Raw genomic sequence first — 25,148 nt, 5'->3', positions numbered from 1 at the left:
GATGCTCATCAGATGAGGACGCTAAGTGGCAGGTGTAAATTACTAAATAAAATTCAATAATGATCAGCTGCTGGAAACAGCAACCAGGACAACTTCACCTGTGAATGGATCACCTACACAGAGAATGCCAAGATAGCATCTGGTGCTGAACAGTTACACAAGGGGGTGGGGAAGAAAATGCTGCTGTCGAAAGAGTGAAATAAGTGACTTCTCTATGATCTTCTTGAAATTTATTTCACACTGAGAGCCAGGAGCAGAGACAAACTACCTGAAGCAGTTCTCTAACAGTACTTACAGCACAGCTCAGCTTTACACACCGTTTTACTCTCACTTAAAACAAGAGCTCCACCCCAAGATGCCATCATCTTGCATCAATCTCCATAAATTAGAAGAGACCTGGCATTCTCCACAGAAGGGCCTCAAACAGCAGCAGGATGTTGATTGTTAAAGAGAGAAGAGTCCATCTGAAGGACTAAGATCATCCTTAGCAAACTTCAATACTCCTGCAGCAAGCACACACAGGGGAGTGCTCCAGAAGGCTTACCTTCAGTTGAGACTCTTTGTATTATTTCAGGCACCAAAAAGATTTGCTAAGTGCTTGCACAAAAGGAAGCCACCACACCTCCTCCCAAGCTGCAAGGAATTTGGAGCATCTTCTCACTCATTTCTTTATTTTGAGGGAGTTCCCAGTTATTTTTGGCTAAGCTGACTGCAGACGTCAAGGGAACAAGCAAAAAGACTGAAGCACCCAGCCCTACTCTCATGGGATCTGAAGGATGAGATGCCAGAGGTGTATTTGCCCTTTTATACATTGCAAAAAGCAGACAAGCATCTCCTGCAAAGGCACCCAGCAGGGTCAATATTCAAGAATCTTGCATTCTAAGAGCCTTGCAGTGTGAAATTTCTTAACAGGTGCAACTCTCAGCTTTCCATGGGCTGAAAGGTGCTCTCAGGAAAAGCACAGCTCTTTCTGGGGACAAACAATGAGTTAAAGCTGACCAAAGCAGAGAATTTAAAGCTGAGATTTTAGGTTAGATATCTCACTTATCCTATGGACTAAAACAGCTTCAAAACAGACTTGAACCAAATGGAATTTGGTCTCCTTAGACACAGAGACACTACAGCCTTTTACAGAAACTGTACGCATTGATTTCCCTGTACACTCCAGCTTCTGGATAAGGCAGACCAAGAGGTTTCCCTCAACTATACCCCAAGTTAATCAACACTAACAATGTAGAGAAACCCTGCTCCCTTGCAATGCCTTACTGCTCCAGTTAAGAGCTGCTCTTCCCATAACTGGGCCAGTGCTATTTTTACATGCTACTGGAACTACAAAAACAAGAAGTGTTGGTGTGCTCTGTGCAGTTCTCTCCAGCAGCTTCTCAGGCAGCATAAAGTTAAAAGAGTCAGTTGCAAGTGCTGGACACAATTACACAAAAAAGAAGGTAAGCAATTCATTAAGGAATAAAACCTAAATTCCAAAGGACCTTTCCCTGTGATGGACATTTGGGGAAGAAGCCTCTCGCTGTTTTGCCCCTTGCCCTGTTTTCAAAGATGTTCCACAGCCTAAGTGGCCATGGAATGGCTATTTCCTCACTATCTAACATGGAAAAGTGATTACATAGGAGTTAGAGAGGTAGAGGGATAGAACAACTTCTCAAACACATCTTTCTTTTTAAAAGCACTTCTTCATACAAAGCAAGCCACGGTCCTCCTTTGCAAATATTCTCTAAAGGAAATCATAAGCACACATGGCTTAAAAAGAGACACACAAAGCCTTGTGGTCACTGGCCCAATAGCAATCTTAGCATTGAGCATTACTTCTGCCTCAAACTGAGTTTTGCTCTGCTCACTCCTGAGTGAGGAAAAGGCTCACAAGTAAGCCCATGACAGCAAGAGCACTCGACTCCAGGCTACCCAAAGCTCATCATGGTTTCCATTGCTGCTGAAAAGCAAGTTAAAACACTCCCTGAGCAGGAGTGGAAGTCTTAGGAAAGGGCTGTTTCATTCTTTAAAGGTCAGGTAAATGCTATGGTACTTCAGGGAGCCAAAACAGCTCCACCAGGAATGGCAAGATCCCATGAAGGAAGAACTCCTGATTTACGTCAGCACTCTGCCTTTGGGAAAACCACTGACAGACTCTCACTTTTCCACTTCTATTCTTCCTGAATTTCCCACCCCAGAGAAGCTGACTGCAAGTTGCTTGCCTGTGCAAAACACAGTAGAACCCTGGATCTCTGAACAGTGCTACTGGAATATTTAGTGTTTGTGAATAGCTAAAGAATAAGTGCTCTCATCAATCTTACCATAAACTGAAAGACTGAATTAGGGCTCCCACAGGTATTTCTACCCTAATCTTCTCCCATTACAGAAGTAGTGCAGTAGCACAATAAAGAACTGGACAGAAATATCACTGACTGCATCCTCTGAAGTGCACAGCTTCATTTTATTCCTAGACTCACCTGGTTTTATGCTGAATGCTGTAGCTTGCCTACTTTACATTATTATTTACTTCTTTTAAAAGCCATTTCCTTTCCTGGCATTCTATTTAAATAAATCCCTCTGCCTGTCAGGCTTTCTACTTTTTCCCCCTTTCATCTGTCATTTATTTACATGTCTCAATTGCTACCTGACCTTTTCAAAAATCACTTGATCCACTACTTGCCTTTTCCTGAATAACTTTACCACCCCACTGCCCAGAGCCCAGCATCCTCCAAGGTTTTTGGAGAAAACACTGAAGTACAACACCACTCCATCTTAACCACTACTTCTTGAAGTTACTTAAAAAAAAAAAAAAAGTCTGTTGAGGCACATAGTAAGAACTAAGACAATGCATAACGCATCCATCATTCCACGGTCCCTACTGTACTACACAGACCACAAGACACTGTTTATTGTATTAAGAGACAACCTTGAATGGTGCTTTCTAGACTTAAACTAGAGATAAAGCTCAATCAAAAAATGAAAGCTTGTTTTATAGTTTTTTGTGTTTTTTGTGTTTTTTTGTTTTTGTTTTTTTAAGGCTTTTTTCAAATGCTGTTGGTTAAGTCCTTACAGAACTGCCAAAACGTGAAGCTGCAGATAGCAAAGTCAGGAGGAGAGTTAGCAGCCAACCAGCGCTCTGCATGCTGACACTCACCGAGTTTGGGTAGTTCAGATAGCAGATCTGACAAGGCATATCCTGAGCTGATGACCTTGTGTTCATCTGGCGCGTTCGAGACTTTTTACTCGGATTAATTACATGACACTCCGCAAAGAGCTTCTCCAAGTTGCCATCAAAGTACCTGCAGAACACAGGAGAAAGTGAGAGTTTAACTACTTCCCTTGAACTTGTTTGTTAAATGCTGCAGTTAAACACACAAAGTTGCTTCAATACTTCAAGAAAAAAAAAAAAAACACACAAATACAGCACACCTACTACTTTCAACAGGCTCTTTGTTAACAAACTGCTTTCCTGACTACAGGAGTGGATACCACAAACATGGATTCAGAGACTGGGGCTTGAACTGCACGCTCCTGAAGACTCAGGTATGTCCAGCTCTTCAACTGCATTTCAGATAACACACAGTTCTCCAAGAGACCAGCGTGTATGGAAACCCCAGGGCAGCAAACTACAAGAACACCTCACTTCACCTCCCAGGCATCAGGACACCTTCCCAAAGCACAGGTTTGATTCTCAGCTTCAATTCTCTTTTTGACTTAAGTCCTTTGGCTAACATTCTAATCAAGACAACAATAAAGAGGAGGCAGAGATCAGCCATCAGTTATCACCCATCGATTGGCTCATTCCTAGCTCCTGTACTTTGCATTTTCCTCAGTGCATTTAGTATATGTTCAGCACCTTAAAAGAGGTCCTGAGGAGGGTCAGACTGGAAAGAACCATGAGCAGGCATGCCAACCTCTTCCCAATACCAAGGCATTGCATCTTTCTGCCTGCAGCACTTAGAAAGAACCAATGAGATCTGACAATTAATCAGCCAACCTTGCCTCCATGTACATCTCCTTTCCATCCTCAGTATACAAGCCATTCCATTCCCTTTTTCCATCACCGGCAAGTTACATCGATATGAAGCAGCATCTACTTCAGACATTTTCTTAACTCTTCTTGCTCCTATCTTCTATCTGTCACCAAAGAGCACTCAGGTAATACCACCTGAGTCCTAGGACTCCATCCTCACTACAAATAAACATGGAATTTTGGCATTTCTGCCAAACCACCCAATTGCAGTGCCCTCCAGATCATTATGTCGTGAGTCAGTGCACCACAGAAAATGGTTCACAGCTGCTTCATACATTTCTTAATGCAGTTCACATACTTTACATCTCAATTTTCATGACACTGAATTTTGAAGGTACTGGTGTATTCTGGAAGCACACGAGGATTGCCACTGCTCTTTGGTGTTTGCTGAGGGATTTAGCTTAACCAAGGTATTTGGCTTGCCTTCAGGATTACTTATATCTAAAAAACTTCAGCAAGTGAATTCAGTGCAGTTCTGTTATACGCCTGTTTGCTGAAGTCACAGATAAATACTGAACTCCACAAAATGCTTCCAGCATTCAAATTGTTCTCGTATGCAGCACAAGCAGCATAGGACATCCTACATTTGAAAAGAGCAGGCAGTTAGATGCTATGTTTGCAAAGAAAAGTTTCAAGACAAATCCCATGATGCAGCCTTACTGCTGGCATTTATGGTTGGCTCAACGCTCATGGAAATACCAGGGATATCTGTAATGGTGGGCTGTTTTCAAGGACATCTCCACAAACGGGAACTTGGCTCAGCCACTGTCATTAGGTAGATCTCCTCTCACAAAGTCTGCAAAAGCTGTGGAGCCATGACACCAGCAGCTGTTTTTTCACCTGGAACTCTCTCCCCCCTCCAAATACCATCAGCAGCCAACTCTGAACACCCATCTTCTTCCTGGCCTTTCAGTAGTTTCCCAAGAACAGAGAGGAGCTCACCATTTCACTGGGCTCAAGGCTAGCAGTAGAGCTAACTCAGGTTACATGCATAAATCCTGTATCCAATTTGAACATTTTCAAGCACTGATGCACTGCTAAACATTCAGGTGCTTACATTTTGGTACTTGATCCATAGCCCATATTTCCACCTCAGAAGCACCTGGTCTCTCCTACACTTCCCCAGGAAACAAATGAGGCAGCTGAGAAACTCAGCACAGCCACACAAAGGAGTAACAAACCACAGAGATAATAAAAAAAGGCTTAGTTTTGCCCTCAGAACTGCTGCATTGCTACTTTGCATAGCGTTTGCTCTGCTCTTTGAAACTGTGCAAACCATACCCACGTTGAAGGGAAATGGGGTACTGGGTCCTCCTCCTCCTCCAAGCTGTTTTCTTCTAATGCATTTGCTCTCTTCCTTGTGCCAGGATGCTTTCAGCAAGTCATTTCTGCAACTATTTGTCTCTGACTGTCATCATGCAGCAAGAAAATGCGAATTCTATACAATGCCTAGGAAAAACCTGGGGTTCCCTGAACACACACAACTGAAATGGGAACTCCAGAGTAAAGTCCAGCAGTCTTCCAACCACTCCACCACTCCTTGTGTCAACACTCTCAACCCTACCCATAGATTATTCCAGTTCCTTCCATGGCTAAGAATGACTCAATTTCTATTACCACACCTTTTTCTCCACTTGTTTAAGTGTTTAAGCACAGACCAAACATCTGAGCAGGTCCCCTCTGCCCTGTGTTCTTCCTCAAGACCATTTTGTATTTGGTAGCTGTGCAGCCTTGCCAGCACTGCAGTCTGCTACTCACATAACACTCTTCCTCTGCTTGACTGTCCCAGCAGAGCTTCTCAGCTGCTTTCAATCTCCATTCATCCTTCTCAAATCAAAGATGAGAAAACAAATGCAGCTCCAACAAGATTTCACAGTGATCTCATACAATTTCACCTGTGTTCCTCCTGCAGATATCCACCAATTGCATCCTATGGGATGCCTGTCCTTCTCAAGAGCTCCTTGCTAGCAGCTACATTTTCCATCTACTGGAAACTCCACAGTCTCCTCCGTCTCTTTTGATGAGATCTGTTGTGACTCTTGGTACAACTTCCATTGCTAGGACCCTCCCAGCTGTCTGTTTTTCTCCTGTGCAACATCTGGATTTTCCTTGGAACTGAATGTTCTGAACAGATCTGTGACAAGACGCTTGTTAAGTTTAACAAACATTCATCCCCCAATTAACCAGTAAGTGACTTATTAACAGGTTCCATCTGCTCTGCGACTCCTCTCTTGAGCAAAGTATTTCTGCACAGACCCAAAGTCCTGTATCCATAACATATGCCTTCCTATTTGATTTCATCCATGCCATTATCCCTCCTAGAGAAAGAGCCTTTAAATTCCCATCTTTCCTCCTTGAAAGCTCCAGGTTATACCAGCCCTTCACCCATCGCTCCTCTCCCACTCACCTGGATGCCCTGACACCTGCTTGGCCTGCACACATGCTCACCTCCTTTCCTACCCCACCAGATTGGTGTGGGCCATGTGACAACAATCATTTCCAAATGGAAACTGGAAGATTTGCTTTGTGCCTTATCCTCACTGCAGAGCTTTCCTCCACCCCAAAGTCTGATTTTCTCAACTGTTCTGGCACCATCCCTAAGCCCTGGCTATTAAAGGGCGGCTTCTTCATAACTCGGTCCTCCTTCTCAGCCTGGAGGAGGGCAACAGCACCTCTTCCCTCCTTCTGACATTAGTATTTATTCACACAGGCCCAGCAATTAAATCCTTTATGCTCTTCTCTCCGCACAAAAGAAATCCAGTAATTCTAGCACTAATGGCATTCAAGAACCATTGCGGCCTGTTCAACATCAGATTTTGCTCAATAGAGCTGACTGATAAACTAATACAACCAGCTAATGAAGTTCATTTATTTCATAACAGATGGAGTTGCTTTCTCTGCTGTTTTGCACTGAACAGCCACACAAGTGAAAGCGCTTTTGAAGTTCTTCTATAATCTCTTCATAGATTACCAAAACCAAGACACTGCTGTTGGTAACTGCATAATAAAATTACATCCAAGGGAATACTTCACATGAAAACCCTCTCCATTTTAAAAAAAAAAAGCTTCTGGTACACTATTGAGGCTATTTATTAGTGAAAGGGCACTGTAAATATCACAGCATCAGTGTACTCACAGTGTACCTTCATATCAAATACCTGGCCATGAACAGTATTTTATTTTGTTGTTTTTTAACCTGCTCAGTCCTGCTGAATAGCCTTAAGCACCTGCATGCCCCAAGGAAAGGAGACAGGCAGACCTACAGACAGGACACAGAAGTAAGGAGAGGCAACCAGAGCTAGCAGCCAAGCCACCAAGTTAAGATCAGTGCAGAGACACAGCCACACAGAGAAGCACCTGCGCTGGACTTCAGCATCTCTGTACCTCCAGCAACTAAATCAGGCATTGGCTATATGCTGAATTAATTCTCCTCAAAACAATTTAACATCTCTGTTCCCCAAGACACGTGTAGGATGTCAGGAACTGGAGCATTTCCTGCACTGCCCACTTCTATATCCTTCAGACTATCCCACTCCAAAACACCAGTCTGGCTTTCAGACCCAGTCAAATAACTAGTATTTCATCAGCAGATAAGGCAGAGTTTCAGCTGTGGCTATTACTTCACTGCAAGTGGAACAAATACCTGTAACACACCTGCTCCTTTAGTAACTCCATGCAATTACTTCATGATAAAGCTGTCACAGACAGCAGTAACCCGCTTATTAAGAACTGTATGCAACAACAAAGCAACACAGAGGTTTTCATGTTTTAAAATATGGAAATGCTCATCTCTTGAGCCCTAGTAAATAACACGCAGCACTTTAAAAAAAGAAGCCACTTAGTTTATCTGCTCTGCTACAGGCAAAGACTGATACAGCTGCCTGCCAGGTCCTGCTGATTCACGATGAACCAGGGCAAAAGAGATGCTGGCTAGCTCTCCCTACACACCATTAAACAACTTAGCTCAAGCTCAGGCTTGGTGTGCTATCAAATACCTGAACCTGCACCCAAACATTATATCTGAGCAAGCAGTAAACCCATCCAAACAGCAGGCAACAACAGGAACTTCCAGGGAAGCTTTCCTAATGGTTATTAGGAGCGAAAGAGGCCAAATTTATAAGAGCTCAAGTGCTTAAAAGAAGAGTCACCATCTGTAGCCAGCTCATGGCTTCACTTCCAGCTCCATCACCATTTCACACTGACTGTTTTGCTTCCTGCCTGTCCAAGTGATCTCCTGCCTCCTACCCCAACACTGCAGCGATTACAACATCTTCTTCCCCACTCTACCAAGAGCCAGCTGTCAGCATGCTGCTCCTGGCTGAACGTGGTGTCAGCAGAGGGCTGCCATGGCCTTGGTGACAGCTGTCTGATGAAGAAGGGACAGAAAGCAGCAATAGCTACTAGAGAGAAAACCCTGTTGTGTTCTTCTAATCCAGTGGGGGTATCTGCACTGGAACTACGGGCAGCATGAAACAGTTCTGCATAAGCAAGGGCCACACATTACGTTTCTCACAGGGGTAATCCTATAGAATTAAGGTATTTTAATGAATGTGTACAGAGAGTAAACATTTACCTGTGGACCTTTGTAAATATTTACACGTGCTTAATTATATTTTGGCTGCAACCTGTAAAAGCTTTCTTTTAACAATAATACCTCCCACTGAAGTGGCTGACACCCCCTTCAAGTTTGTTTTGCTTTCAAATCACTGCTTAAAGCAAGCTTTCAGTGAGAAGGACAAAAAAAAAAATTCTCCTGAATACACAAATGATGGTTTGATACACTTCTGTGGGGTATCTCCAAATGAGATGGAGGTAGCCAGAGTAAACCTTAGTCCAACCAAAGGAACCAGTGCAAGAACCTTAAAGAGAAAGAATGAAGAGACAGAAGTTACACAGAAGGAACTAAATCTGAATGTTTAACAGTTGTAGTCAATTTAAATATCCTCAAGGAGACTATATTCAGCCACAGCACAAAGCTTTCATATACTTCCAGGCACTGCCTAATAAAGGTCATCAATCAAACAAAAATAAAGCAAATACTGAAAAGCTTAAAAAAAAAAACAAAAAAAAAAAACCCACCATAGTTCAGAAAAAAAATCTAAGCCAAACAAAACATCAGAGATGTCCCAGCACTACCTGAAAATGTTAACACACCATTAACCCTGTCAGAAAACATTCCAGCTCCAGAACCACCAGCTAGCAGACTGCTGCAGACCTGCTCTTCCTGTTGGTAGCAACCAGCAATACTACAACTCCTTCTGCACAGCTTTACAGACTGCAAGGCATCCTGCCCTCTCTTACCCTGATCACTGGGTAAAGCAAATGGCAGTAACGAAATCTTAAGAGTCCTTCAGTGCTCACTCAAATACTTGGTACAAAGACCACCCACAAGTCACTGTGCAGCCTTCACTGCTCCTTCTGATCCAGCCTCTTTCCCCAGCTTCTACAAGCAAGCAGACTTCTCTAGCTCCCTTAGGATCTTCTCAACAGCAGCAACAGTGCAACAAAATCAATGAAAACTAAAAGTCAATTTTACCACTGAACTGGGTTCAACCCAGCAAACTAGAAAGTATTTTTACCAGCAACACTCTCCAAGAGCTAGGCATCAAAGATGAGAAGCAGCCATAAACTGCTCTGCTCAGAGGGAGACAGCATTCCAGCCATTATTTATACATACCATGCAAAAAAAAAACTAGTGCTGCAAAGGTGAAGATAAGGCAGATGCACTTCACCAGCACTCTTCATCATCAAGATGAATTTGGTCTTGGCAAGACTGAGGAATAAACAAGTCAGGAACATACATGCTAGGATGACATACAAAAAGTAACTAAATCCAAACCCAAAACAGTTGCAAGATAACAGGAACCTGCTCCTGCTTGCTTTAGTCCAAAGTGCAAAAATCCAGTGGCTGCAGGTAATCAAACCAAGGTATGTCTTCTTCCAAGGGGCAACTGACTCCCGAAACTTCTCTGAAGCCTAACAGGCATTATTAGCATTAAAGCCAGGAGTTACCTAGCCACTAAGAGTTACAAAAGGAGGAAACATTTACAGCTTACACAAGAGATTCTTCTGCCACACACCGTGCAATTCATCTGTTTACACATCATGCCTGCCGAAACATTTATTACTGGATTAACGTGCGATGCGGCTGCTTACCTCTCCATCAGCTTCTCTTTATCCCAGTTGAAATGGCTAAGCAGTATTCGAGTGATAGTCGCTGGATTCTAGAAGAAAAAAGAAAATTGAATAACTGTTTTAGCATGTTAAAATGGCACTGTGAAAATCCAAAGCGAAGCTTTAAATAATAAGGATGTCAATGCGTTTGATAACATATTGTCTGCACAAATTACGTTAGCATACACTGGAAAAAGAGTTTGTCTGGACAGACAGAAAAGGCCCAGCATCTCAATGCCCCACGTGCATACACAACATAAAACCAGGATGCTGCTACAATGCAGAAAGGACAATTGGTCCAGAAATAAAGTCCACAAGTTTTTCCTCCAACTTCACCTCTCCCCTCCAGCCAAGGAACCCAACAGAAGCCATCTCTTACACCCCAGAATTGTGCCTTAATTCCCCAAACCCAAGCCGTTCCAGCTCAGTGTGAGGGCTGCTCACGCACAGCGCAGGCAAGCAGAGCACCCCAGGACTGGCTGCACGTCCTCTGCCATCTGACACCAAAATGGGAGTTTGCCTCGGGGCAGATTTTCAGCAGACTCTGAGGCTGCTGGAAAGTAGGACACAAAACAGCAATGTGATTTCAGAACCTGCAGGCTATAGCTACAACTTCAAGCTGCCAGAAGCCAGCTCTGCCAGCCCGAGCATCAGTCCCACCCTCAGCCACACATCTGCACATCCTGCACTCACCATCCCACGGGAATGCAACTGTTTTTTATGCTGCAGCACTGCAAATTACCACCTTGATAATTGACTTTTTTTCCCCTCTAATCTGTCCCCTGTCTCTTTTACTGCCTGACCACACAGCTAGCTGCAGCAGCACAAGGGACAGGGCAGGAATAAGGAACTCAGGACCAACATGACAGCATTTTCCAGCAGCAACACCAGTAGTCACTGAAACAGAGCCTCAGAGATAAAACGCGAGCACAAAGAATTAGCCTTGCAGTTTTTGCTATAAGTCACACTCCTTTCCCTCTTCAGTGTGTTCATATGCTCATCGATACCAGCACAGTTTAAGGCCAAAATAAGAAAATCCTCCAGCCTAAAAAACTCACATGAAGCAAAGCAGCTTTAGAAACTCAGAATAGCTCATTTGAACATGCATGCTTTCTAGAGCCAAGTAACGAAAGGTGAACATTCATTTTTCAGCAAGCAAGTTGATCTGTAAGTGACCCTGGTTTGAACAGCGCCAGCACAACTCCTGCTCTGAGGAAATCTCCGTTTCTCTAGGACGCATCTTGCCTCGAAGCAGAGCTCGATGTACTGCCCTACACAGATGTACACAGCTGTAAGGAACTTGGTAATTCAAATCCCTCGCCCACACCACTCCAAAGCTACAAGTGGGGACTGCCTATTAACTGCTTAGCAGGCTAAGGGGGTGACTGGTGCAGTGTCTGGGTTTTCTCTTTCGAAAAAGAGAAGACAGACAAGTTTTCCTTGTTCCGAATGGTAAGTTATGCTGTTAGCAAGGAAATAAATTGATCCGCGGTGAGCATCAAGCATCACAAATCCAACACAAATCAGTAGCTCTCAGTGGCTTGCTGGGCTTCAGCTTCATGTAGCTACAGCACAATTTGTTCAATGTTAACTGAATATTAAAAAAAAAAAAAAAGGAAACAGCAGCAGCACGACAAGTTCCTACCAGAAATAGCTGCTTGGCCCATCCACAATCTGAAATGTAAAACCTCACGAGGTGTTTCACTGATACAGAGGACTAACACTGCTCTGCCCTCGTTATATTGCATGCAGGAATTTAATCCGTGCCTGCGTCACGCAGGGAAGACCAAGGAGAGGAGGGAGGCAGCGATGACAGGCTTGGTTTGCATAATACAAGTCCCAGATAAATGCAAAAAGCTCTGGCATGAGGGATTGGCCTAATTCATGGCCAGGCACACCTGGGAAGTGCCAGTAACAGCTGCTCAGCATTAACTGCCTGCACACACATCCTCCTCTCAGTTATTTGGGAGCAGCTCCGGATCACATAAATCCCAGCACCCACCCCAATGAGAGTCACAGAGGAGCCACATTCCTTACCTGGGTCCTAAGACACAATCATTGCATCCACGGTTACAACAACACCAAAATAATTGGGTTCCAACCCCTGCTTTGATAGTGGTTCTGTTACAGCTCTGCAGCAGCACCACGTGAGACATCAGCAGTCACTTGGGACACCTGCAAGCATTACCACAGCATTCTGGGGATGCTGGTGTCACACGCAGTGTCTCCCTCCCATCCTGACCAGACAGCTCCCCACCTGCACACAGGATCATGCTCACGCAGGGATTAACCACGAGCAGGCCCCAGCACTGCTCAGACAGGATTACTGCCATGCTGGGAGACGCCTGCTCTCACAGAGAGCATCTTCTGTTTAACAAAAAATAAAATAACGACTGAACGAAACAGCCAGAAGCAGATGGGAAACTAAGGGAAAGCTGACGCACTCAGACACTCCGTTTTCATTCAGACACGGTTTGATGAGAGCTGAAGTAGATCTCATTTACAACAGGCATCTATTAAATTCTCCACGTTGAGCTGAGGACAACTGGCTGGAGCTCGGGGCAGCGAGCCTGTTGATATCCTGATAGAAATGAGAGCTGAGGAGCACAGCCATTTTGTTGAAATCCTCCGGGCACTCGGAGATGTGCTGTCACAACATCCAGCAGCCACAACACCCAGCACTGCCCAGTCAGACACAGGCAGGCTGCAGCTGGGGTTTTGTTTAGGCTCACAAAGCAGCCAGGTCCCAGTCTGCTTCAAACAGATTCCACCTCCCACTCCTAGGGGAGGTATTAACACTCACCATTTGTATCTATCCTACGATACTTAGACTCGCTGATGCACACTGGATACAGAGGGAAGCTACAAAGTCCAGAAGTCACATCTGGACTTCTCCCAAGAAGCAGCACAAATTGAAATAAAATTCTTTGATCCAGCAGGATTTCAGGAGCTGGGTCACAAGTGTCGAGTTCCATTTTTTTGGCCACCTAAAGAAAGGCACAAAGGGAAAGGAGGAACCTGGATGCACAAAGACATTAAGTGAATTATAAATCAAAGATTACGAGCGCATCAGCTTAAAAGTGTATTTCCAAGCAGAGTAGTTTGCTGAATGACAGTTTGCAGTGCTTGATCCATTCGTGTCTTCATCTGTCACGACAAGCTGCACGGTTTTTCCAGACAACAGCATCTTTCAGATTCCAGCTTCTCAGCACGTGCTGGGAGTAAGCTGCTGTTCCAATTGGAGCATTCACTCCAGATAAAAACCATTTACTAACAGCTCATCTTAAGCCTCATCCTCCAACAGAAGACTTTCCCATCTCCCTCACGCTTGGTATTGATGAATTCATTGTTTCTTCCCATTCCACGGCTTTGCATTTTGCCCTTTAATCATGGCAAGAGTTTTCATCCTAGCTGCAGGATTTATTTCCTACCAGCAGCAGCTTGCTAAGACTTGTTCCATCGATACGAACTTGATGCTGCTTCCAGTTTGGTTTTCAACAAAGCTGCTCCAGTAATCATGAAGGAAAGCACCTGGTTTCAAAGTACTTGAGTGCAAAGATGAAGACTTCTGCTTGCTAGTGAAACATCACACAAACTGGTGGGAAAGCAACGGGTTGCCAAAGAAAAAGAGGTCAAAATTCCACCTGTGTGAAACAACCAGGCAGACATCTGCTTGGTGTCATGCCTCCACTGTAAATATTTCATCAGTGAAAAACACTGCACTTGCCAGCAGAGGAGCACGGAGTGGAAATTACAGCTGCCCTCTGAGCACGTGCAGGATCGAACGGCATCTCCCAGGCTTCCCAACGCCGTGTGAAATGTGCCACAGAAGGGAGAATAACCCAAATAACCAACATGCCACATTTGACAGCAGGTGGACTAGGAGCAATTTCACCATGAGAAGGATCGGAAGATTTCTTGGTCCATTCCAGACTTCTGGCTTGCCTTCACTGCAGTTCAGCACTGGATGCACCAGGTGTGTCGTCCCCACTGCCCTCAGGATGGCTCCAGGCTGCAAGGGATGGCTCAGCACAGGCAACACTCATCTGCATTAATGCCACCACCGATCAGGAGCCAAACACCCCAATAATCACTCAGTCACTGCAAACCCTGCCAGGCTTACACCTGCTCTGTTCTACCACCACTGCTCCTCGCTTCATGCCTCCCAGCTCCATACAGGTAATCTTTGGACTCTGTATGTTTATCCTTAAGTGTTTAAGACAAGCTTTTAGCCAAAACTGCATTACAGAAGCACTGTCACCATAAGGTTTGCATTGCTTCACAAATGTGCTGAGAGACCTTTGTTCGGGAAGATCCATTCACCTTTATTCTTACACCAGACAATTGCAGGAAATCTCACAAACACAAACCCATTTCTAGCAGCTTAATAAAATTCCCAGGAGCCAAACGCAGAAGATGAGATCTGAGCATGGAGCACTTTCAGGAGTTGATCTCCTGAAGGGTTTATCTTCAGGCTCACTAGTTTTCAAGAACACCGAGTGCTCTGAAAAGCTGCTAGAAAACTTTTGTGTAACCTAATATAGCTTGGCTCAGTTACAGACCATGAGTGCGCTCTGTGAGAAGACGAGGACAGCAGCGGGACGCATCAGTCCACCACTGCTCACCCACCCTCTCTTCTGCCATCCCTGAGGCCTGGGAGAAATCCTCGTCGCAGTGCACTGCTGCCATCAGCCACATCACAGCTTATGGGTACAACAAGCACACGTGGATCCCCTCCAAAGTCTGCCAGAAACCGTACTAAGAAAAGAAACCTGAACCATTCACATTACACCCCACTTATGATCCGATCTTTGCATCCTACGGTCGTACCAAAGCCATGCTGAAGTACAGTTTATAGCACAGAATCACCCAAATTTACCATTTTCCTGCACTTCCAACCAACTCAGCACGAAGCCAGGCTAACTCCCTGCTATTACTGCTGTCCCCCAGCTGCTATCCACTGCATATCCAATACATCCATCAACTTCAGCCTCATCTCCTTGGCTTCCAACATCTGACTTCATCTCATTAATTGCCCTTCTCACATCATCTCTAACTCTGAAAATTAAGTTCTGCAGAATTATTGAATTAGGACCATTACATGATGGCATCACATAGTAGCTTGATATCAAGATCTCAGTTTGTTGTAACCTATCTGCACTTTGCTGATTGTTTCTAGCTGATGAACACACACTCTTCTAGCAGAGGAAGATAATAAAAAGCAACTTCGGAGAAAATTCTATTACTTGAGTTAATTGGTTCAAGAGAGAAAAACGAAGCAGTCAGCTGCTTCACATTTTCTCAGAGCCTTTTGGAAAGTTTTCAGGTTAATGATTAAAAGCCACAACAAAAAACCATTGTCTAACAAAGCTTTTAAACCTGAAAAAAAAAAAAAAATAAAAATCCTAAAGCAACAACTCTGGGATGAATTAGCAAATTCGGGAATGCCGAAGCTGAATTCACACTGTAATACTAAATATTCTAAATTATTCTAATTCTGAATAAAAGAACGTTGGACACACTTGCTATGCTCAAATGTGTTCTCCAACAGTTGCACAAGCTCCACCAGCAGCTCAACGCTTGCACAACTGAGTGCTGGGGAAGGCTGTACTGAATGTTTTCAACTATGATCAACCTTATACCAGGAGATGTACGGTTTGATAGAGATATTAATCACTAATTGACACATCTCAGTTGAAGAACATTTTGGCTTTTACTTCTTTTTTACTGAACAAAGACCCCAGGCTGAGGCACTGTGACCCTGGACAAGTCATGCCCCTGTACATTACCTGAACTCTCTGAACACGCACACAACAACATCCCACTTCCAACTCACTCAGATCACAGCATGCTGTAGTTTCACTGCCCTCAGAGGCAGCACCACACCAAGTACTTTGCTCCTTCTGGTGGTTCCCATCATGAGAAATTCCCACGTGTCACATCTATAGTTTCCTAAGTTGCCACCGAGCGACTACAGCTGACACACCGAGAGATGCGGAGTGGGAGCACATGGGTGCTGGGTGTGCTTCAAAATAGGGTAATTCAGCCCATTGCCTCCCACCCACCGATTCACAAAGACTTGCTGTAAGAGTAGGAGAAGGTGTTGGTATCATCTCTTTATAATTCAGTCATTTACTATTTCAGTGGCTCCTTAAGATCTTCCACAGCAGAGGAAGAAAACTACATCCAGCCCAGTGATTATGCTATATAAGGGCAACCCTGAAGTCAAAGACCCACGGCTTCATCACTTCCCACTCCCACCTGACAATACACACACTGAACTGTTACTGTTTACCTCCACATACTGCAAATGGATCCAACTATACCAGACAGAAGAAAGCTGCTGGTTTTCTGTAGATCATAAGCATCTCCAACAGCAGAAAGAAGCACCGTTTGTTATGTTTAGTTCCACAGCAGCCTAGAAGACACACGTGGTTATTGTTCCATTTCTTACCTCACACCTGTAAGACAGTTCACTTACGGGGCTTGAAGGGAAATGCACAGCACTGGCTCAAGAGGAACAGGAAAGCATTTTTTAATACAACGACCCTGAATGACAGCTGGAATTAACAAGCTGGGTAAAGGGGCTTTGCTGGTTTACTTTGACCCAGACCAGAGCCAGAACCAAGATCAAAAGAAGGCCAGACAGCTGGGTTGGTACAACTGGGACAAGAGGGACTTGCTGCCAACGAGCCTCTGTTTGTGAGATCAGCCTCCCAAGCACCACACAGCACGTCCAAGTTGGGCTCTCCCCGTGTTAACAGGCTTTCCAGATTTCCATGTCCCAAAGGGCTTCAAAACATACCAAAGTACAATCTGATGCACGTTACAGCCACTGTTCTCCTGCATCATCCCACAAGCAACCTCAGCACTCATCCCAGAACACATCATTCAGAAGGCTCACGTCTCATCCAGATGAACACAAGACTGGCCAGAACAGCCTATGGATAGCACAGCTTCCTTTCTGCTGCTTAAGCACCTGGCCAAACCACTCCAACACTGAACAGACACTAAAAGCCTTAGGAGGATGCTGTGAGCGTACCTGGGAAGGTATCAGAAACTGGGCTTCTCCTGGGGAACACATCAGTGCTGCATCAGCCATACAACCACACAGAACAAGTATGAAAATCTGCTCTTCTGAGGGCAGTTACACAAAACAAGAATATCCTCCGTGCTTTTCTCAAACAGACCAAAACACCACTTCATTCTCAAAGATCAGTTACTGTACATTAAAAATCTGCATGCTGTACTGGAGTTGTATCTGACTGAAAAATCTGTTACACTTTAAAAAAAACTCTGCACTGCAGTAATTCCTGGAAGAGTATCCCATAGTATGTCGTGATGTCCAAACACCAGGATGTTTTTGAAGACAAAAAACATTTTGCATTCAAGAAGTAATACCACTGCATGCTTCAAGTGGGTAGAAGTCAGGCAAACAGCTAGGATGAGAGCATTTCTGACAGCCACTGCACCAGCACACAAACTGGAAAGGGTAAATTCCTGACAGCTTTTATTCTTCCCCCCTTCACCCCCAAGTGACAATTTCCATAGCAGATCTGCTTGTAGGGTCAAATGTATGCCAGAACAATAATAACTAATTGATTTCCTGGATTAGTGTGCAAGTTCTCTGGAAAAGCCTCTGGCCTCTCAGATCACTCCTCTGCTGGTCTCACCAGTTTTCCCAGGCGATGATTAAAGAAAGAGCGACTTGTCTTCAGATGGCACACAAGCAGATGATCACATCCCATGGATATTCAGCCTAAATGTCTCCCAACACCAGTTAAAACTCAACGGTCAGATGACCTGCCTCCCTTCTACTTCTGTTACTGGGCTCTAGGAGAGCATCTGTACCAGCAGGGCACAGACAGAGGAGATGTTTATCACAGGTGAAAGACAACCCAACCCAACCCAACCGCGGGCTGCCTCGAGTTCACCCCACAACTCCTCAAAAATCAACGGTTACCCTGACAAAATGTGGGATCCGTGCACAGATCTTCACCCAGAAGACACGGCGGACACAGATGCGTGCTTCTCACCTGGCAGCTGTTGCAGTGTTTGCTTATCCAGTGCTTTGGTCTTCTAAGAAATCAGAACAAAAGCAAAGGCTAACTTCTGCAACCAAAGTCAGACCTCTTGGACTCACCAGTACTCGTGAGGTGAAATACTGTGCAAAAACCTCCCAATAAATAACTTGCTTATGTAGGCTGTGCCTCAATCTGGACTTCCACTTCAGAACATTATAATTAATGTCTTCCAACAGAGAAGATAGACAGGAAGTAGAAAGTGATAAGCCAAAGTAACTTCTTGGATGAGCAGCATACAAGTAGCACTCACACAAATCAATTAAGTTAAAATTCGATCAGGAAAGCGAAACAAAAACTATCCCAATTAAAAGAAAAACCCTTCACTGCAGAGATCAGGTTGTCTGATATGTGTTGACACACAGTCACCAGGGATTGCAACTGTTAACCTCTCTAGGGATGCACACGGGATGAGAAATACAGACTTAGTGGAAGAATATTTAGCCTGTAGCATTTATAAGAGAATTCTTAGGAAGCAGAAATCCTTGATATCCTTCATCTTATCTTTCCTCCCCAGGCTTAGGTTTGGTGAGGATCCAAACGTGACAATTCCCTCTTCTCCAGCCCTAACTGCTTCGGATTCTGTCCCTTCCCTACAGCAGCACACATTTAACAAGCTGCTCACTCTCTACAACCTCAGACAGAGAGGAAATTTCCCCCACTCACCAAAGCAGCAATGCATATACAATTCTTTAGGAAAAAAAAGAAACAGCTTGCTTGGGCTGCCTTGACTTGCCCATCGCTGCATAAAGGCCCTGGGCTCCTTTACACACCGGCTACTGGTTGTAAGTGCTCTGGCACACATGTGGTGTCAACCTTAAGAAACAAGAAGCAAGTCCACTCTGGCAGTGCCCACAGTGTAGCCTACAAAAACAGACAGAATTAGTGATCATAACACTTTAAAACTAGATAGACCCATAAAACGATCACAGATACATCTTGGGGATGTAATCTTTGGCAACACTTGCACTTTGGCAAAAGCCCCAGAGCAGATCTGGTTACAGAATATATCACTTCCCCATAGAAAATAAGCTATACCTGCAAAAGCACTTTTTTTTCCTGGCAGAAACTGCATCTGCACCAGGAAAGCCTGCCAGTACCCTTTCCCCAACAAGCCTCTTCTAGCTCAGACCATTTATAATGATGACTTTGCAGTTTATTCACCATATTACACTCATTTAGCCTTAGTTCCATAACCAGCAAAACAGAGCTCCAGCAACATCCCATTTCACAAGCCAGAATTTCTACTCGAGAAGCAATTTTGCCTGTTCACACCTCAAACAGAAGCCACTGCTGAAGAAGGACCGCTCTGGAGGCATGAAGGGTTTGGCAGTTCATTTGCTCATTCTCATTCCCATCCTCTAAGAACACCAAACTGCAACCGCAGCCTCCATCTGCTGCGCTCGCTACCTGAGCACACCTGAGTTGGAGAAGCGTTCCGCTGGGATTCTGCACAACAGCAACAAAACACAAAGCAGTGGGGGAGAATAAGAAACCCCTCCCATTTTCTTTCCATCATTTTCTCATTTAAGGGAATTACACCCTGGTGCCTGCAGATGACAGATCCCAAACACCCCCAAGTTGCTCCTTACACAGTTTCAGTACGAGGCATCCCAAAAATCAGCACGGCTTTGCACTACATTTGCCTCCTAGCAGCTTCCTGGTAGCACCATGAAACCACCTGCAGCTTACCTCCCCAGCTGAAGATAAATTATCTTTCACTTCTTAAATGCAACAGTCCAGGACCTGTGTCAAGCTCTACTTAATGGTCACTGCCTTACCTAACTACGCTTACATTTACCATGGGCTATCTCGGTTAAACATAAAAATATCTTCAGCTATTAATTTCAGCTCCTAGCAATACAAACAAGGAAGTTTCAAATACATCACTTTCCCAAGTAAGATTAAAAAAAACGAGCATCAGAAGAGTCTTTACAGAATACGCTAATGCACATAAAACATGCATTAAATAATAAATGCTATTTAAATAAAATATCTATAAAATTGAAAAAGAAAGCCTCAAGTTGCTCAGAGAGCCTTTCAAGTAATCACAGAAGTATTACTAATTACACAAATGAGGACATTAAACATGTTTGTTCATTGGATGTTCACAGTAATTAGAAATTGTTGCTTAATACTTCTGGATGTGCACACCAGGTAAAATTACACTGTGAAGACTTCCACTTCACACAAAAACCAGCTCCACATTAATGGCACCTATTGGGTGAACTGAAGAATGCAGAGTGAGAACCTGCATTCTTCATTTTACAGCAAGAACTTACTGCCTGGGCTTACCAGAGTTTGCAAGAGCTCCAGAAGAGAATCCAAACAGCTGACTACATGCTGGAGTGTTCTTCCCAGCTCTTTATTAAGAAGTCAGCGCTCAATCTAGCTTTGGAATACACTGATTAGCAAAGCTCTGTCACTCCTAAATTCCTATTCTGGCATCTCATGACACCCTGGGAGCCCTCTCTTTGGGTCCCTGGAGGCATAGATCTGACATATGCTCACTTACTCTAAAAACAAAGTCCTTAATTCTTCCTATTTCCAAACTACTCCTTCCACCTCCCTGGTTCTCAGATCCCAGAGCCTCAACAGGATGTAAATCATTAAGACTTCAGTTATTCTTCTCACCCTGTGTGGCAAGGGAGGCCATTCACACACGAGAATTCTCCTATTCCCCCTAAATCCCTCTCCACATTTGTTTGCCAGACAAAGGAACACTGATTGCCTTCCTATTGTGTTACACAACAACACACACAATCCCAAATTATCAGCTGCAGAGGGGATCTGAGTTTATAACAGTCATCCACAGCACTCTCAGAAGTTACAGTGTACCTAGAACAAACTCTATACAAACTCCAAATTTGCTACCAAAGCTCAGCCTCCAGCTCACACGATTTCTCTTGCTGCCAACCATTCAACCACTATGACTTCGAGTCAGGAAAACAGGACAAAGTGACTGCACAGGGTCAAGCAGCAAACTGGCTGATGGCTGGGAAGAAGCAGTGCATTTAACCACTGATCCCATCCCTTACCTGGAAGGAAATGACCCAAAGAAGTACTTCATTCTGTTTCATCCCCGTCCACACGTGCATCAAAGCAGCACAGGAACAGGAGAATCAAGTGTGCTCTCCTGTGATTTTTACATCACAGGCACGTTCAGATACCAACTACTTCCTCTCTGAAGAGGTTTTGCTCAAGCAGACAGGCCAGCTGCACTCAGCACAGCTCATGCAGCTTCCTTAGCACAGCCCTTCAGAGGCCAACCCAGCTCATAGCACCAGGTAGAAGTGAAAACCTTCAGAATCACTTCAAGTTTCCTTTTTTTTGTTTATCTGGGAAAGAAAGTCTCCTGCTGCTCTCTCCTTAAGAACAAGCAGCCTTAAGTTTGAAATCTTTGCACTATGACCCAAGGAAGTTACATTGCCAGCTGACTATTTTCAGGCACAACTATACAAACCCTTCTCATTCTGCACTTATTTTCTCCACTCCAGAAGAACTTCAGCTGTGCCGAGGCAGAATCCTCTTAGCTAGAGCTCCTGCTCCGTCCTGCTCAGCTGCTGGAAAAGAGTTAAACCCTGGCATCCCTTCCCTGGTGAAGCAACAAACAAAACATCATTAAAGAACATTACTGATAGCAAGTATAGGGAATTTTCCTCACGCGCAATAAAGACAGTAAACAAATAAACAAGCTTTTAATCTCTAGGGTTAGAGATTACCACTCTCCAGTCCCCAAACTCCTCAAAATACAAAGCAATCAAAGCTGGATCCCTCCCCACATCAAGAAACACGTTCATGGTGCCCCAGAAGGCAGAGGGTACTTCAGCCCCCCAGATAACCAAGTGAGTCGGAAGAGGGCCCTTTTCTCCCTTGCATTTGAGTCACAATCACCTTCCCAGACCGTCTGGTTTTGCAGCAAGGTGGCCAAGGAGGTGCTGCAATGCAACCCATAACACAGGGCACACCAACGTGACCAGAGCAGGGGGCTATGTCACAAGAGAAAGCAGTATTTTTCCTGACAAAAAGTCTCTGCATGGCTTATTAGTCTCCTCCTTGTTCCAAATACTGCAGAAAATACCCAGACTCAGAATTTGAAATTATTCCTGATGTGTCCAAGAGTTCTCAGCCTCTGTGAGGGTGCAGATACCTGTGTGACCCACTGAGCTCACACTGAATGACAACAGACACCGCAGCAAAGTACCCTGAATACCAGACCTGTTACTCAGCAGTACTGTGCCATGTAAACAAGGGACCTCATTTGAAACTGTCAGAGTTATATGGACATCTCAGATTCTAAAAGGCCCCAATTTGGGAAGCACAAACAATGCTGAGCCAAGTTACACATGAAGATCAGCCTCTTAGGGCGCCTTCAACAGCAATTCTCAAAGCGTTCATTTAGCCAGTAGCCATCCCAGCTCCAGATCAAAAGCTAAAAGGAAGCTGAAGAACAAAGCACGAGCCGGGCAAACTTGAGGCTTTCAACATTCCCAACCAAACAAAAAAATCCCAGCACGACGATGATTTCACTATCAGAATTTCCATCACCAAATTAAGAACGACGATTTTGCTCTGGCTCAGACAACATCAGTGCCTTCATGCTCCCACACCAGCTCCTTCCTCAAACACGCAGCATCTGTATTCCAGGCTGCACTCAAATGCACCATTTGGCATTCCCAAATAGCTGTGAACCTGCCGTGTGCATTTTACAGTAAGTGAGGCTGCAATCTCTTGCAAGTGCAGAAGCTGGAGTGATTTCACAAAATTCAGCAGCACTACACACCCATACAGACAAGCCTCCAAACATTCTTCGTGGACTCCAAATAACACAGCACAGACAGCCACAAACAAGAGAAAAACCGCCTGCAATATTCTCAGATCCCATGTTAGCACAACCCTGAAAGAAAAGACTCTTCAACGTTGTTTTTGCATGAAGGCCTGTGACTCACAATTACACCAGGAGCACAGGTCAGAGTGTAGAGGTCGCTCCCTCCAAGCAGGCTATTACAGCTGGCACCAACCCTCCTCGTTTGCTTCATCTCACCATGGAGCAAGAGGAGAGAGCTTGTTTTCCAAACAGAGAACTGGAAAGGATTCAACAGGTGGCAGGGGGACCCTGCAGAGCTGCAGTACGGGGAGCTGCTTCTCATTTACGAGCTTATGGCATCACATCAAACCGAAGCCCCGGTCCTCCAGCTCTCAGCTCTCATCTCAAGCAGCACTGTCAGACTGGAATGCTGTGCACCACGCTCCCAAATCTAGCACAGCTTACCAGAGAGCACTGGGCAAGTAGGTCTGAACAGACATAGCACTGCCCTCCCATGCCATAGCAACACAAAAAGCATCCTGAATGTGGGTTTGTTTCCTATTATCGGGTTTTAATTCCTGCAAGTATAACACTAAGGAGTTGGAGACTGGGATAAGTATAAAAATGTGAGCTATTGTTTTGTATTTAATTACGCTTCTAACAGCCAGAAACAGTTCTCGTTTCACATCAAGGACCACAAACACTGCTGCAACTCACCCACCCCCAAAATACTGCAGAAATGCAGCTTCTGCTTTGTGTGGCACCTGCGGTTCCGCCAAACAGAATTAAATCACAGGGAATACCAATGGCTGCAGCTACTATTTGTTTCTCTTCTCGTTTATAAACAAACGTTTTAAAGGAGCTAAAAAAAAGAACAAAGTGTTTTCAGTTTCATTTTGCAACTGCCTCCAAAACACACCAGTCCACCCTGCAGCCACAGGCCCATCAGAGCCACCCGCTTTGTTGCCATTTCTGCACAGCGCTGGGGGAACAGAGCAGCCCGGCATCAGCTTTCACTCATGGCCAGCCATGAGATTTACATCTGGCCTAAGAGAAACAAAAAGCTAAAGCATGAAGCCAACGGGTCATTGAAGCACGAGGTTTAGCTTACTCTGGAGACTTCCCAGATAGAACAGGCTTTTCTACCTTGACGTTCTGAAATTTATAATAGATCTAAAAAAAAGTTATTATATTCAGAATTACATGAATTGGCAGCCAGGGAACAGATAATGTCATTTCCAAAAGCCTCACAGTGATGACTTGTAGCAGTTTTCAGGAGCTCTTTGTCACAATGAAGTTTATTCCGTTCCTTGGAAACACTGAACACATTCCTCCAATAATGAAACACCTTATAAACACCGTGTGACAGCACCGTGGAGTTTAACAATGCATTTCCTTCCAGCATCATAACATTTAGGGTCCCAACTGGATTTAATCATCAATAACTAACCACACAGAATGAGAAGGCAGAGGCTGGCAAGCTCACCTGGTGCAGGCAGAGCAACAGACCCAAACGCGAGCAGCATCAGCCTCCAGTGCTTTCCTCCCACGGCCTCCTACCTAATGCTTGTCAAGCAGCTTCAAGCAGTCAGGGTGTCTCAAGATGACATTTCTAACATTAAATACAGTCTTCAGCACAGCCCTACATGACAGGAGCGATTCTTGTTGCTCACTGGGAAGTCATTCCTATTTCGGACAACATATTTTGACACATTGCCAATAGCACTGCATTACACCACTGCTGGGGAGACTTCCTCAGCTATAACTGGAATTCAGCACTTTCTGTCCAAGCAAGAGAGGCCAGTGTTTAATTAGATCGCTTTTCCCGAGCCACACTGGATTCAGCTTGCTGTAACAGAGCTGGATTCAGCCGCAGAGCAGCATTTGGGGTATCTGCTCCTTACCAAGCCAAACAAGCACAATGTTGTAACTTCAGAGCAGTCCGCTGGTTTGGACTCACTTCACATCAACACTTTTATCCAGCAAGGACGCTTATTTCCAAAGCAATATCCTTTAAATAGGAACAAACATTCAGCACAGAAATTCCGACATCGCAGGATTTTGTTTT

The 25,148-nt window shown here is 44.5% G+C and overlaps 1 protein-coding gene across 1 annotated transcript in view; it reads right to left on the bottom strand.

Annotated features, from left to right (window-relative positions):
• Window positions 1–25,148, bottom strand: part of ARIH1 (ariadne RBR E3 ubiquitin protein ligase 1) — a 48,495-nt gene that overhangs the window by 19,733 nt on the left and 3,614 nt on the right. The window contains exons 2-3 of the mRNA XM_042885643.1: window positions 10,175–10,242; window positions 3,140–3,284 (exon numbers count right to left, since the gene is read on the bottom strand). Coding sequence (XP_042741577.1) covers window positions 3,140–3,284; window positions 10,175–10,242 — 213 coding nt within the window. The remainder of the gene's footprint in view (window positions 1–3,139; window positions 3,285–10,174; window positions 10,243–25,148) is intronic.

Source organism: Lagopus leucura, unplaced genomic scaffold (genome assembly GCF_019238085.1).
Source record: "Lagopus leucura isolate 7727_CA_CO unplaced genomic scaffold, USGS_WTPT01 Super-Scaffold_100052, whole genome shotgun sequence".
NCBI classification, from domain to species: domain Eukaryota; kingdom Metazoa; phylum Chordata; class Aves; order Galliformes; family Phasianidae; genus Lagopus; species Lagopus leucura.
This window is presented reverse-complemented; position numbering and strand designations above follow the sequence as displayed.